At 52.9% G+C, this 14,259-nt stretch overlaps 1 protein-coding gene across 2 annotated transcripts in view; it reads right to left on the bottom strand.

Annotated features, from left to right (window-relative positions):
- The window catches only part of DOCK1 (dedicator of cytokinesis 1), a 467,911-nt gene that overhangs the window by 362,827 nt on the left and 90,825 nt on the right, over positions 1–14,259 (bottom strand). For both annotated transcript variants that reach the window (XM_051982706.1, XM_051982707.1), the window contains exons 17-21: positions 7,599–7,702; positions 6,944–7,127; positions 6,263–6,360; positions 2,909–2,998; positions 1,503–1,603 (exon numbers count right to left, since the gene is read on the bottom strand). In XM_051982706.1, coding sequence (XP_051838666.1) covers positions 1,503–1,603; positions 2,909–2,998; positions 6,263–6,360; positions 6,944–7,127; positions 7,599–7,702 — 577 coding nt within the window. The remainder of the gene's footprint in view (positions 1–1,502; positions 1,604–2,908; positions 2,999–6,262; positions 6,361–6,943; positions 7,128–7,598; positions 7,703–14,259) is intronic.

Here is a 14,259-nt window from a genome sequence, read left to right as displayed (position 1 = left end):
TGTCTTACGTCCTCAAGGCCCAGCCCAGCACCCAGGTTAGAGGAGCCACATTATCAATGTTTATTGACCTGACTTCCTTCAGGCAGGAGGCCCAAATTATCCCCATCCTAGTGGGCTAGCCTGGGAACCTAGGCCCCATGACTAACATGGCTCCTGTGACAGAATGGGAACCGGGTCTACCATTAACTGACAAGGGCCTGTTGGCAACACCTGGGTTGGAAGGGGCCCGCCTTCCCAGCATCCTGAAGGAAAGCGGTTTTTTAAATAGACTATTGAATTATTCTTCTTGTGAAAGCCCACTTAGGAACAAACGAGGCTGGCTGTCAGAGGCGCCGCTGACAAATAGACAGTCACAGGGAAAAGCTGTCACTCATCCTTCCTGTGCCCGGAAAAACCCACTAGAGGCGTGGGGCGTTCTCCGAGACCGTGAGTCAGTCTCACTCAGGATGCGAGGCAAGAAGCCAAGCGGGGCCGCTTCCAGGAGTGACGAGCCACATGGCGCTGGGAGGGGGCGAGTCCCAGCCCCTGTGCCCCGGACGCCCCCGGCCACGTCCCACGGACGCCCCCGGCCACATCCCACAGACGCCCCCGGCCACGTCCCAGGGACGCCCCCGGCCCCCCAGCCACATCCCAGGGACGTCAGCGGGTCCTTCTGAAGAGCCATATCAGAAGGGGAGCCAAGGAGGGCTCTGATCATCTGATTAAAATGTCCCGGGCCTCTTTCAAAAGAAGGTGTGACAAAAGGAGGAGGGGGGATGGCTCAGTGGGCAAGGTCAGCAAGTCAGGGAGACTTAGCACCGACATGTCCTGGACAAGTCACCTCGTCTCAGGAACCTCTGAAACAGGAAGGAGACAGAGGTGCATCCTACCCAGGCAGAGCTGGGGGCTCTGCACCTGCCCCGGTGAAGTACTTAATCAACAAACGGGCAAAAAGAAGGGGCAACGACTGAGTTACAGCCAAGTGAGGACTTCACCCTTCCTGTGCCACGGACCCCTTGGAAGTCTGGACGCCTGACTGGATTCTTAAATGCATAAAATAAAACGCACAGGATTATGGGAAAAATCAACAACAGTGAAAGAAGATGTCACTATTGGGCTTGGAGGCAGGAAGAACTGAATTCAAATCCAGCCACAAGCACCATGTGTGACCCTGGCCAAGTCACTCAACTTCTGAGCTTCCTCACCTGTGCAAAGGAGATAAGAGCAGCGCCTAACTCAGGGGGAGATACCTCTAAATAATGCGCTGAGCCCCGTGCACACAGCAGGTGCTATATAAGTGCTTACTGCCTCTTTTCCAAGTTCGCAGAACCCTGATCTATGGTTATCTACAGGGGAAGGAAAATCTAAGACTAACAAACACCCACCTCCCCCAAAAATACACACACACATTCACACACACACTCACACTCACGCTCACACACACACTCACACACACATACACTCACACACACACTCACGCACTCTTCCTAGTTTTGTTCAAAAAATGACAGAAAGTGACTCACGTATACGCCAGCGTGGCGCTGAAATGCTTCTTAATGTAGGTTTCCAGCACAGGATTGAAATGCTGGAACTTTCGGTCCGCAATCAGCCCGATGATAAACACCTGCCAAAGCAACAATCGCCTTGTGACCCACTAAGGAAAAAGCCACTGTATACTGCCTGCTCGAGATGCCCGTTGCCCATTTGAGATGCCCACTGCCTATTTGCAAAATACCCACTGCCCACTCAAGATGCCCGCTGCCCATTTGAGATGCCCACTGCCTATTTGCAAAATGCCCACTGCCCACTCAAGATGCCCGCTGCCCATTTGAGATGCCCATTGCCCATTCTCGAGATGCCCACTGCCTGCTTGAGATGCCCATTGCCCATTCTCGAGATGCCCGCTGCCCATTTGAGATGCCCGCTCTTGAGATGCCCCCGGGGAGCTGGATCAGGCTTGGCCAGCATGCCCATCTCCTATGCCATCTGTCCCCAAGCACTCAGGGCTGGGGTAGTTTTCCTCCTCCATGTGGAAATCCCATTCTCAAAATGAGCAAAGTTTGTCATAATTCCGCCTCTGGAGAGACTCTGCTGAAAGGGGGAGGATGGCGAGCAGCGCCCTGGCAGGAAGGGGAGGGGGGGAGGATGGTGAGCAGGGAGGACGGGCGCACAGGCCTGGGCTTCCCCTGCCCCCCATCAGGTGCTACGACCTCTGACCAGAGGAGCCCCCGAGGAAGCTGCAGCCGGCCACGTCTCCGTCGGGGTCACTGACATGCAGAGCAGTGCAGGTGAACACGCAGACGTGCACATACACAGCCAGGGCTCTGCGTGTGTATGTATGTGTCCACACTGAACGCTCTGCAGGACACACAAACCGTTACATCCCATCTAACGTGTGATTTTGTGACATGGCACATACATCCTGGCTCTAGAACACTAATCTAGAGCATGTAAACGTGCTCCATCCCTCTACAAAAGTAGCACCGAGCCCGGCACCCCACGGGCCGCGCGGCCACCCCGGAGGACAAAAGGCTCTGTGGCTGAGCTGAGGGGAGGGCCCGGGGGCGGCTGCTTGTGCCAGGATGGCACCGGGCCCCGGCTCTTCCCCTGGGCACGGCCCCGGTGCTGGGCGGCCCGCAGGGAGAAGCCCCCGGGCACGGCCCCGGTGCTGGGCGGCCCGCAGGGAGAAGCCCCCGGGCACGGCCCCGGTGCTGGGCGGCCCGCAGGGAGAAGCCCCCGGGCACGGCCCCGGTGCTGGGAGGCCCGCAGGGAGAAGCCCCCGGGCACGGCCCCGGTGCTGGGCGGCCCGCAGGGAGAAGCCCCCGGGCACGGCCCCGGTGCTGGGCGGCCCGCAGGGAGAAGCCCCCGGGCACGGCCCCGGTGCTGGGCGGCCCACAGGGAGAAGCCCCTGGGAACGGGGGGTCCTTACCAGAGCGTCAAAGACCAGCGTGTCGAACGTGTCGCATTCAGAGTTCTCCATCATGATGTTAAAAAGGGCGTCCAGGGTGTCCTGGAGGAACTGTGGGGAGCAGAGAGGCGGTCACTGGGGGCCCAGCCCATTCCCTTTACCTCCTAAGCAGAAAGGACCTAGCTCCCAATGGCCCACTCTCACTCTCACACACACACTCACACACTCACTCTCACCCGGCTCTTCCCCTGGGCACGGCCAATGGTCAAGGCTCTTGCCGTGTCCTGGGTCCCTTAGCAATAAGCCTAAAATGTTTTTTACAGGACAGAGGAAACTGAAAGTTGGGTTGTCGAAGTATTAAGGCGACAAGTTCACTGATGACAGGTGAGAACCGCTGAGTCCAAGTGTGGGTCTGGGGGCTTGGGCCAGGGTGACCCTCAGAACCAGGAGATCGTGACACAACAACAAGATTATACGATGATCAACCGTAAAGGACGTGGTTACAGACCAATTTCAGCTCCAAGATTGGGGAGAGCCGTGAAAAACGGGCTCAAAAACTGGAATTTACTCAGCGTGAGGAAGGGAAACTGCAGGGGAACGGGGGCGGGGACGGGGGCAGGGACGGGCTGGGAGCGAGGAGTGGAGCAGGGGGAGACTCGGGGCGATTCCAAGATTGCTCTCAGCCTTCATCTCAGCAAGGACATGGAACCAGCAGCTGGTCACCCGGAAAAGAGAGGGCGCTAGAAAGAGAGGAAGGGGGGGGGGGTCTCTGAACCCACCACTCTCCCAAAGGTCTGGTCGACAATCCCGCGAGCCTGTTCTGGACGGCCCTCAGTGAGCGGCCATTTTACTTGGGAAGTCAATCAGTAACCAAGGGAGCAGAGAAGGAAAAGAAGGAATAACCAATCAATCAACTGGGATGAGCGTTATTAGTTATTCACGCAAAAAAAAGGGATTCTATTCACTTGAACTACAGGATGAACTGCATTAAATCTAGAAGAATAATCGCAGGAGAGAAGTTCCAGCAAGACTGTTTCCATCTGAAACTCATCGAAGAAGAGAACAATGAAATAAGAAAATGGCAGGTGCCGCGGCTCAAAGAACAACTGGAAAAATCAGGGACGGGGCCACAGGGGCCCCTGAACTGGGGATTCTGGGAGGGGGCGTGGGGAGAGAATGTGTTCAAGGACAGGGGTGGGAAAGGGGAGCCGGACAGCTGGGACAACAGGTTCGGGCACGGCAAGGAGGGTGACTGGGCTGGAACACAGGGAGGACCACACTGAAGGGACAAGCCAGGAGTTCGTGCTTTATCCGAGAGGAAAACTGGAGCCACGGAAGCTCAGCTACAGGGAGCCATGGTGCTGGAGCCAGGAAGACTCATGTTCCTGAGTTCAAATCCTGCCTCAGACACTCAGTGAGAGCTTGGGCGCGTCATTCATCCTGCTTGCCTCCGTTTCCTCATCTGCCAAAGGAAGTGGAGAAGGAAATGCGAACCACTGCAGGGTCAAGAAACCCCAAGGGGGATGACAGGGCCACACAAGGCCAACGGTCGTTCCTCTGCAGCCTTGCAGCTCTCGTGAGAGCATCAAGGGTCCCTGCGATGCTCAGGGAACAGAAAGAAAAATAGGACTTTAGAGTGCGAGTGTGTTTGGGGAGGACCATGGATGCTACATGTGGAGCACAAGCTGTTATTCGATGGGACTTCCAAGGGGAGGTGATCCAGCAGGTGGGAGTGAGGAAGGATGGAGCTCGGGACAGACAGCAGGATGGGACACAGAGCTGTCCTTTATCGGCACAGAGATGATGCTCTGTCCCCTCAGAGAAACAATGGAGAAGAGGGGATGGACAGGCCTTGTATGCCACAACCTACAGGGGAAGTTGTCGGATGGTGACTCAACAAAAAAACTGAGAAAAAGTTAAGTGCAGTGGGAAAAAGTCAAGGTCATAGACATTTATTATGCACCTGCTGTGTGCTGGGCAGTTTAAGCAAGAAAACAAGGAAAAAGTCAGAAAGTCAAGGGAGAGGAGAAGAATGGAGATCAAAGGATCACCAGACCAAGAAAAAGATGCCTGAGAAAAGCCTCCAAACTAAGCAGTAGAAAGATGACTGATCAACTCTGACCAATGCCCCGAGAGCCCTCTGGGTCAAGCAGAGTCAGCAAACACGGACAACTCCTGCTAGCAGACCGGCTGTGGCCGCTGGAGGGGATGAAGGTGCTGAGAGAAAGCCCTGAAAGACGGGGGCAGCCCTCGGCTGCTTGGTCAGCGGGGGGAGAGATGGGGAAAGGGTGAAAAGGAGGGGAAAGGAGAGGCCGCGAGCCAGCCAGCCTCCGGAACGGAGGGGAAGGAATGGGATCCAGCACACGAGGAGAGAGGATCAATTAATCATCTGAGTTAGGAGATTTGCAGAAGCCAACAGTTTCCACTTTGGATCGTCCAAAAGGTTCTTTGCTATCAGGAAAAAACTTCAAATTGAAAAGCTAATCCCGGCTTAAGATGTAGCTTAGTTCTTTTGCCAAAAGAGCCATGTGAAGAGACAGAGGATGAATTCTGGGAAGAGCAGAATGACATTCACTTTTAGGCCGGCCGCCAGCCACAGAGCCGGCTCCGCTGCAGATAGCTGGGCTCCTTCCTTCTGGCTCGGACGAGCCTTTCCTCCTTCGGCAGCCCGGCGCTTGAAAGCCGAAGGGGCAGGACCGTGACCCAGATGCCCCCGCGGGCCCACGGCCATTGGCCAAAGAAGAAAACGCAGAATGTCGGCAAACTGCCCTAATGTATCATCTTAATGGGAAAAGCACATGTTCTTCTTCCAATAAGATCATCCTATGTCCATTCACCCAATACACGGTCCCGGGTGCCTTTCAAGGCAGCTCAGGGACGTCTTCTTCATTGGCTTTTGCCTGAAGAGCGCCCGTCCACATTGTCCCTCTCGACATTATACCTGGTCTGTGGAGGGGGGTCCCACACCTACAAGCTTTTGAAGCCATTTTTGTTTTATATCCGGCTCTTTGTATACACACAGTAGGAGCTTAATAAATGCTTGTCACATCGGGCAGTAGAGGAGAAGCAGGATTTGGAGAAGGGAGAGGACCTGCCCTCTCAGAGGGGAGCAAAGCCCCGACCCAAAGGGCTCACCAGTGCATGAGGGAGCTCTGGACCAAATTCTAGGGATAAGGAGGAAAGAATGAGAAGGCTGTTTGGCTTGGAGTCAAGGAAGGGCGTGAGCAAAGAGCTTGCAATGCCCAGGATGCCTTCAGGGGACTTCTCTGAACCTCAGTTTCCTCCTCTGTAAAACGGGGAGCTTGGACCCAATGGCTCCCTAGGATCCTTGCAGCTCTAAGAGGAAAAGAATATGAGATGCGGGCTGAGTATTACCTTAACCACTTCTCCTCCATCCACTTTCATCAACTGTCTCAGATTCTGCTGTAACAAGTTGGTGTTGGAGCGCCACTTCAGAAGGCCCAGGAGATCCACTGGAAAGAGAAGGAAAAATCAGCTCTGGCCAGCTGCTGGGGCCGCCCTGTGCCGGGGCAGCCCTGTGCCGGGGCAGCCCTGACCCTCCCAGCCTGGGGACGGTCCTCCCTCCCAGCCCGGGGACGGTCCTCCCTCCCAGCCGGGGACGGTCCTCCCTCCCAGCCCGTGGTGGGCAGCCCTCCCTCCCAGCCGGGGACAGTCCTCCCTCCCAGCCCAGGGCGGCCCTCCCTCCCAGCCGGGGACGGCCCTCCCTCCCAGCCCGTGGTGGGCAGCCCTCCCTCCCAGCCGGGGACAGTCCTCCCTCCCAGCCGGGGACGGCCCTCCCTCCCAGCCGGGGACGGCCCTCCCTCCCAGCTGGGGACGGTCCTCCCTCCCAGCCCGTGGTGGGCAGCCCTCCCTCCCAGCCGGGGACAGTCCTCCCTCCCAGCCGGGGACGGCCCTCCCTCCCAGCCGGGGACGGCCCTCCCTCCCAAGGACAGCTGACCAAGGAGCTCGCCGCTGAGCTCCCTGGAGCTGCCCACAGCCGGAGCACAGAGAGCACGAGGAGAGGCCGGGCCTGGGCGCCGGCTCTGCAGGACTCACCGTTCTGGGTGAGCTTGGTGGAGCAGACGAGTGTGGAGATCTGGAAGGAGTCCTTGCTGATGGTGCAGCTGCCCAGGCTCTGCATGCTCCTGCCCGTGGCCGAGTGGCCCTTCTCCTCCAGCTCCACCTTGGTGGACGGCAGGCACAGGTAGGTCGAGGCGTCCTCCAGCTTCTTGGCTTCTGCCTGCGAGGAGCCCCCGTGGTGACGGGGGAAAGTCAGGGGAAAAGGCACCGAGCCGCGCCCGCAGCCAGACCCCCACGTGCCCGTGTGCTCCCGCTCAGGAGACAGGCTCGCTCACGCTCAGACACACTCACACACACTCACACTCACACTCAGACACACACTCACACTCGCACACTCACCCTTCTGTGTACACGAGCTCATGCACAGGCTTTTCCAGTCCAGCATCAAAGTAAGAATTTAACTGGCCTTTGATACCCCTCCCCGCTCCCCCCGGCACTTTTCTCTCAGCTCCCAGTTCCTGTTGACACCAGTATTGCCCAGAACCCCTGGGGATCCTCCCCACCTCACCAGGTCCTCCCGAACCCAGAGAATTGACCTTAGACCATAATGAGTTCTCCCACAAAGAGGGAGGGCGCCGGCCGAAGCCGCCCCTTTTAAAGGAAGACGCGGCGGCTCCGCGCCGCCCGGTACCTTGTACACGATGAGGTCGTGCTCGCCATCTCTCAGTGTGGTCCCGTCATAGCGCATCAGCTTCACAAAAGCCAAGGAAAAGATCTTCTCGGACTTGTCTTTAGCTGGAAATAAACACAGACACTGGTTCCGCATCGGCCCGGCTTCATGCTATTTCACTGCATTACTTAGGAATCGTGGGAAAAAGATGTGAGAAAATGGGCCCAAGTCGGGACAAAGAGAACGCAAAAGGCCAGCGCCCCCGCACACAATCTCTGTCTCGGCCCCTCCCACCGCCTCCCCCCTTCTCCCTGTTTCCTTCCCCTTCCCTTCCCCGTCCCTTCTTCCGTGTCTCTTTCCTCCTTCTCTCTCCCCGCTCTTCTCAATACCTCACGCAGGGGGAACGTCACTGATGTCCCTCCCTCTCCCCCCTCGGACCTCGGTCTCTGACCCCGGTGAAAGGCGCCGGCCCTCCCTGTGGTGCGAGTCTCAGAGCCCCCCGGTCCGTCGCCGAGTCCCAACAACGAGCCCTCCCTACTGGTGAGAGCGGGCGGTCCTGGTGCTCCGGGGACAAAGGCGCCAAGGGCCCCGTGACCCTGCACCAGCCCGCGGGGAGGACTTCCGTCCGTGTCTGATGGTGCAGACGGATTTCTGTCACGTGCACGTCGTCCACCAGGCGGCGCAGGGGTCAGTCCGGACCCTCAACGAAAGCCCCCCCCTCTACAACACAAAATCCCATCTCCCCCGTGTATAAATACAGCCAAGGAGGGAGGGATGAAGAATAAAACTGGGGCAGCTAGGGGGCACAGTGGAGAGAGCATCACCCCAAAGTCAGGAGGACCCGAGTCCTTAAACTTAACACTTCCTAGTTGTGTGACCCTGAGCAAGTCACTCACCTCAATTGCCAGAAGAAAGGAAGAAAAAAGAGAAGAGAAGAGAAGAGAAGAGAAGAGAAGAGAAGAGAAGAGAAGAGAAGAGAAGAGAAGAGAAGAGAAGAGAAGAGAAGAGAAGAGAAGAAGAAAGAAATCCCTCCAAAGACCAAAGACAAATAAGTCTGCAAAACATCTCTTCTTTGATTTGCCAAATCCAGGCATTTTCTCCCGATCCCACTCTCCCCCCGCCTCCAGGTCTCCCAGCTTCCTTCAAAGCCTAGTTCAAATCCCATTTTCCACCAGAAGACTTTCTCGATGCTCCGTAATGATACCACCTTCCTTCTGTCGATTATCTTCAATTCATTTTCTTTCCGCCTTCTTCGTACGACGGCGTTTGCGTGTTGTCTCCCCCAACAGGGGGCGAACCCCATGAGCACAGGGCTGCTCTTTGCCTTTCTGTGGGGGCCCAGCACACAGCCCGGTCTGGCACACAGTAGGTGCTTCATAACTGTTATTGCCTATCTGCATGTAGATGCTCCCCTCGGGAATAAGCAACCATCAGAAAAGAAGTCATCCGGTAAGAAAGGCTCCAAATCCTGTGCTTCTCCATGAAATTCCCTGACAATTCCCACCACACTGACTGGAATCTCCAGTTCTCCAGGTACAAGAACCCAATTACTCCAAGCATTTGAACATCACACTTTGCTGCCACAAGATCAACAGGGACACGAACGAAGAAGACGCCCATTTCCTCTGCATCTTCAGCCCTCAGCGGCTCAGCAAGTCAGACCTGGGAGGACCTTTGACATCCCAGGGCCCTGGATCTTAAGGTGGGAAGGACTTTGGCCAAGATGGCGGCCAGTCTTCTTAATTCCCAGAAGAGGAAGATCAAACCCTTAGAAAGGAGTGACTGACAGGGACGGGATCCCAGAATCGGAGCCAGGGAAGATCTTGGAGCCGTTCAGCCCGAGATTCCCACTCGACAGAGTCAGAAAGCCAGGCCAAGTTCACATAAGGTAACTAAATGGCCCCTGCTATGTTGAGCAGAACACCTGACATCTATCTTCCTGTTTCCTCACCTCTAAAATCAGAACAGCACAGCACTCGCTCGGTCTTGTTGCGAGGATCTAATGGGCAAATATTTTATTTTATTTTTTATTTTTTAATAACTTTTTATTGATAGAACGCATGCCAGGGTAATTTTTTACAGCATTATCCCTTGCATTCATTTCTGTTCTGATTTTTCCCCTCCCCCCCTGCACCCAAATGGCAAGCAGTCCTTTACATGTTGAATGGGTTGCAGTATATCCTGGATACAATATATGTGTGCAGAACCGAACAGTTTTCTTGTTGCACAGGGAGAACTGAATTCAGAAGGTAGAAATAACCCGGGAAGAAAAACAAAAATGCAAGCAGTTTATATTCATTTCCCTGTGTTCTTTCTTTGGGTGTAGCTGCTTCTGTCCATCATTGATCAATTAAGGCTCTCTTTATCGAAGAGATCCACTTCCATCAGAATACATCCTCAAACAGTATCATTGTTGAGGTATATAATGATCTCCTGGTTCTGCTCATTTCACTTAGCATCAGTTCATGTAAGTCTCGCCAGTCCTCTCTGTATTCATCCTGCTGGTCATTCCTTACAGAACAATAATATTCCATAACATTCATATACCACAATTTACCCAGCCATTCTCCAATGGATGGACATCCTTTCATTTTCCAGTTTCTAGCCACTACAAACAGGGCTGCCACAAACATTTTGGCACATACAGGTCCCTTTCCCTTCTTTAGTATCTCTTTGGGGTATAAAAATGGGCAAATATTTTAAAACTGAGCCCTGGTTCCAAACCCCAGGCTCTCTTCCCGCCCCAGAGTAAGATGTCGTTCTTCATTAACTGCAGTGTCAAAAGTCTGACCCAGGACAGAAGCGTGGACTCCTCTCTTCCTGAAGCGACAGCCATTTGGAAGAATAAATGGCAAGGATTGTGAAAATTGGGGTGAAGTATAATATAGTCGGGGCTGCTCTTATTAACCTTCCTAATTTCTACAGCAAAATAAGTGACTATCCTTTATCAGAGTATCGTTAAGCGCTGTTACTGAGGAGGTGGCTCACAGCGCAACAAACCCACAGCTGACTTGTGGGAGATGTCAAGTGCGCCAAATACGGTGCACAGAGATGAGTTCTTAGCAAAGGTAAAATTCGATGAAAAAGATGCAAGCGAGCTTGAGATCAGTGACAGAGAGGAGGAAGGAGACCTGTGGAGCTCCCTGAGCCAGCCAGCAGCACCTCAGAAGGACATCTCAAATGGTGGGCAATCAACGTTGAAAATCCCATTTCCCAGGGAAGAATCATCACAGAAATGTTACCAGGTTTCGGAGCTGAAAGGAGCCCTCGACAATATTCTAGGTCAACTGGCCTTCGCTTAAAGATCTCCAGTGAGGAAGAGCCCATCCACCATGTGAAGGATTCCATTCTACTTTGGGCTAATCCTATTAATTAGGAAGTTCTCCAAGCCCAGATTGAGTCCAGCACTTCCTATGATTATGACGAATTCAGCCCTCCAGGGCCAAGAAGAATCAATCAATCCGTCTTCCACAAGAGTCCTCAAACACTTGCAGACGTCCATCATTCCTCCCTGCCCCCAAAAAAGGGATCTAGGCCTTTTCTACCCTGACCGCCCTCCTCTGGACAATCTCCAGTACAAACAAGGCCTCCAAGTGAGTCACACAAACTGACCACGAGTCCAACCCTGGGCCTGAGGAGACTCCCATGTCCTCGGTGCTGGTGTCCACAGCTTCCTGACCCAGACCAAGGCTGCGTTCCCACTCCTGGCAGCCAAAGCAACCTGCTGAGCTCCCCCTCTGCTCCCCCATTCAGAATGGGACAAACGTCTGCTCCCCGGCTTTTATCTGCGACTTCTGGTAGTCTGATGTAGCATATTGTGCTTACCAAACTCCATTTTTCACAAGATGTAACCAGATGTTCTAGCTCATCACACATTTCTGGAGCTCTGAGTCAATCATCCAGGTGTTAAATCGCCCTCAATTCAGCTTTCCATCAACCACAAAGGGAAAGGGTACGGGACCTGCACCTTGATCCAAGTATGGGATGGAAGCGACAAAGGGCAAAGAGCTCGGCCTGGATCCCTGGGCCATCCCACTGGGTATCTCGGTCTAAGACAAACCACTCTCGCTACCGCATTATTCAGTGGATCCCAAAGGCACCGCCATGGACAATTCACCATCGAGTCAACATCTCTCCTCCTTTTCCAGAAAGACAACCTGAACAATCTAACTTTGCTAACATCAGAGTAGCCCTGATCTCTGTCCCACGGCTTCAAGGCCCTGTCAGAGAGGAAATGCCGCTTCTCCAGCACCATGTCCTGTTTCTAGGAAGGCCTTCAGACATCATGATTTCTAAATCACCATGTTTTATATTGGACTACTTGCCATCTAGAAGAGGGGGTGGGGAGAAGAGGAGGAAATTGGAACACAAGGCTTTGCAAAGGTCAATGGGGAAAAATTATCCTTGCATACATTTTGAAAATAAAAAGTTTCAATTTAAAAAAAAGAAAGAAATCACCATGCTTTGTTGTGGAGGTTCAGCTTTCGGTACTGTCTCTCACAGAATTTTCAAATCAATTGCATGAAGTCCAGTGGCCGTCATGTATTCATTTCAGCCGGCAGGTCATGTCTTTGTCAAGCAATGACCGCTTGCCGATAAATTTTGCTCCATCGCTAAGAACAGCTGAGTAAGAAAAGGAGGGAGCGAATACAGTCTCTGCCTCTCCATCAATTTCTGAGCTAAATTTGATGTGGCAGGTTTCAGCCACTGATTGTTTAAATATTCAGTGAATCAGGGCTGACTGAGTACACCGTGGTGAGACCTTAATCTGTTTCTAAGAAATCATGAGCTGTGACCCTTACGCTTTCATCCTTCACACACACACACACACACACACACACACACACACACACACACAGAGAGAGAGAGAGAGAGAGAGAGAGAGAGAGAAGCCAAGAGGAAGCCCAAAGGGATACAGCCTTTCAACTCTATCTCCCCTCCTATTCTGCCCAGCCAAGATGGACTGATGGGCAAAGGAGGGACCCGTGGGGGTGATATACACAAAAAGGGATGTCAAAGCATCCAAAGAAAAGACACAAGGAATCACAATTCAGGAGCGACTGGGAGGCACAAGTGATTAAAGATCTCAGAGTGGAAACAAAAAGAATGAACGAGGAAAAAACTAAGGAGGAAGAGGAGGAGATCAACGCCTGCAATAGACATGGGCTTAAGGTTTGCCAAGGTTAAACACATCATTGCATTGAAGCCTCAGGTATCTCCAGATGGCAGGAGCCCCATTTAATAGGTAAGGAAACTGAGGCTCAGAAGTTAAGTGATGTGGGTATTGGTGGTTCGGTAGGAGAATTCCCACCTTCCACATGGAGAAGCCATTCCCATCCCCAGATTGTACAACAGCCAGTGCAGGAAAAATGGTGCATGGTCGTGAAGGAGAAAGTGCCCAGAAGTGGAATCCAGGGATGTGAGTGATCACTGAATTCCTCACCCAAGCATTTGCAATTCTGGGTGTGCCACAAGCAATAAAAACAGACAATGGTCCTGCATACACCTCCAAACATTTTGCACACTTTTGTGCACAGTATAAGATTTTACACACCACTGGCATACCCTTTAATCCTCAAGGACAGACAATAGTAGAGAGGAGAAACAGAGACATTAAGACGCTGCTCCAAAAACAAAAGAAAGGGGGAGCCACAGGTAACCCTAGAAAACTTCTAAATCTAACCCTTTATACTATTAACTTCTTGATTTTTGACAAAGATGCACTGGCTCCGGCTGACAGGTTTTATAACCCACCGGAAGGGCAGTGTCCAGTGCGAGCAGCTCCACTATCTTTAGATAATCGCCAGGTGATGTGGAGAGACCCAGAAAGTGGTGAATGGAAGGGACCAGATAGGCTAACTGCTTGGGGGAGAGGATTTGCTTGCATCTCTACATGTGGAGAAGGAATCAGATGGGTGCCGACGAGCTGCATTCACCTTGTCCATCGCAGAGAGACGGAGCAGACCCTTGAAACAAAGGAGAAGGCCCAAGAAACATCGGGTGGTTCTGTTGCTGATTGTGCTCACCATTGAAAGAGTGTGGCAGTTATGGCGTTTGACTCATGGACATAGAAAATTGTTGGACTTGAAAACCCTCAGGAATCACTGGATTCTCCGAGACATAAGACTGTTGTAGGACTTGAAAACCCTCAGGAATCATTGGATTTTCGGAGAAATAATAAGACTGTTGCAGGACTTCAAAATCTGCTGGAATCATTGGATTCCCTAACACATAAAAGATCTGTTGCAGGACTTCAAAAACTTGGGGGGATCACTGGATCCCCTGATATGTGAAGCAATGGACAATAGATTGGTTTTGGACTATCTCTTGGCTGCTGAGGAAGGCGTATGTGTGACTGCTGTTTACATACCCTCCTTCTAGGACTTCTGGGAATCTTTTACAACACCATGTTGATTTATATTGTTTGCTTTATCACTCCTTGCATGTACAATTCATGTTTGTTGCACTACATTGAGCCTGCCGTGGTTATGGGGAGAGTCATCACTAACAGCCTCTGCATTATTGCTATGTGCTTGTCACAGCCCAGAAACCCGTAGGCAACCCCCACTTCCCTTTGGTGCTTTTCATCTCCCTTCCTGAGATGTCAGGGGGGACATGATCACCTCCTTTTTAGTGCTTTCATCTCCTCTCCTGAGAAGTCAGAGAGGGCATGACCATCTAT

This window comes from Antechinus flavipes, chromosome 2 (assembly GCF_016432865.1).
Source record: "Antechinus flavipes isolate AdamAnt ecotype Samford, QLD, Australia chromosome 2, AdamAnt_v2, whole genome shotgun sequence".
In the NCBI taxonomy this organism is placed as follows: domain Eukaryota; kingdom Metazoa; phylum Chordata; class Mammalia; order Dasyuromorphia; family Dasyuridae; genus Antechinus; species Antechinus flavipes.
Note: the sequence above shows the minus strand (reverse complement) of the source record. Positions and strands in the feature narration are given on the sequence as shown.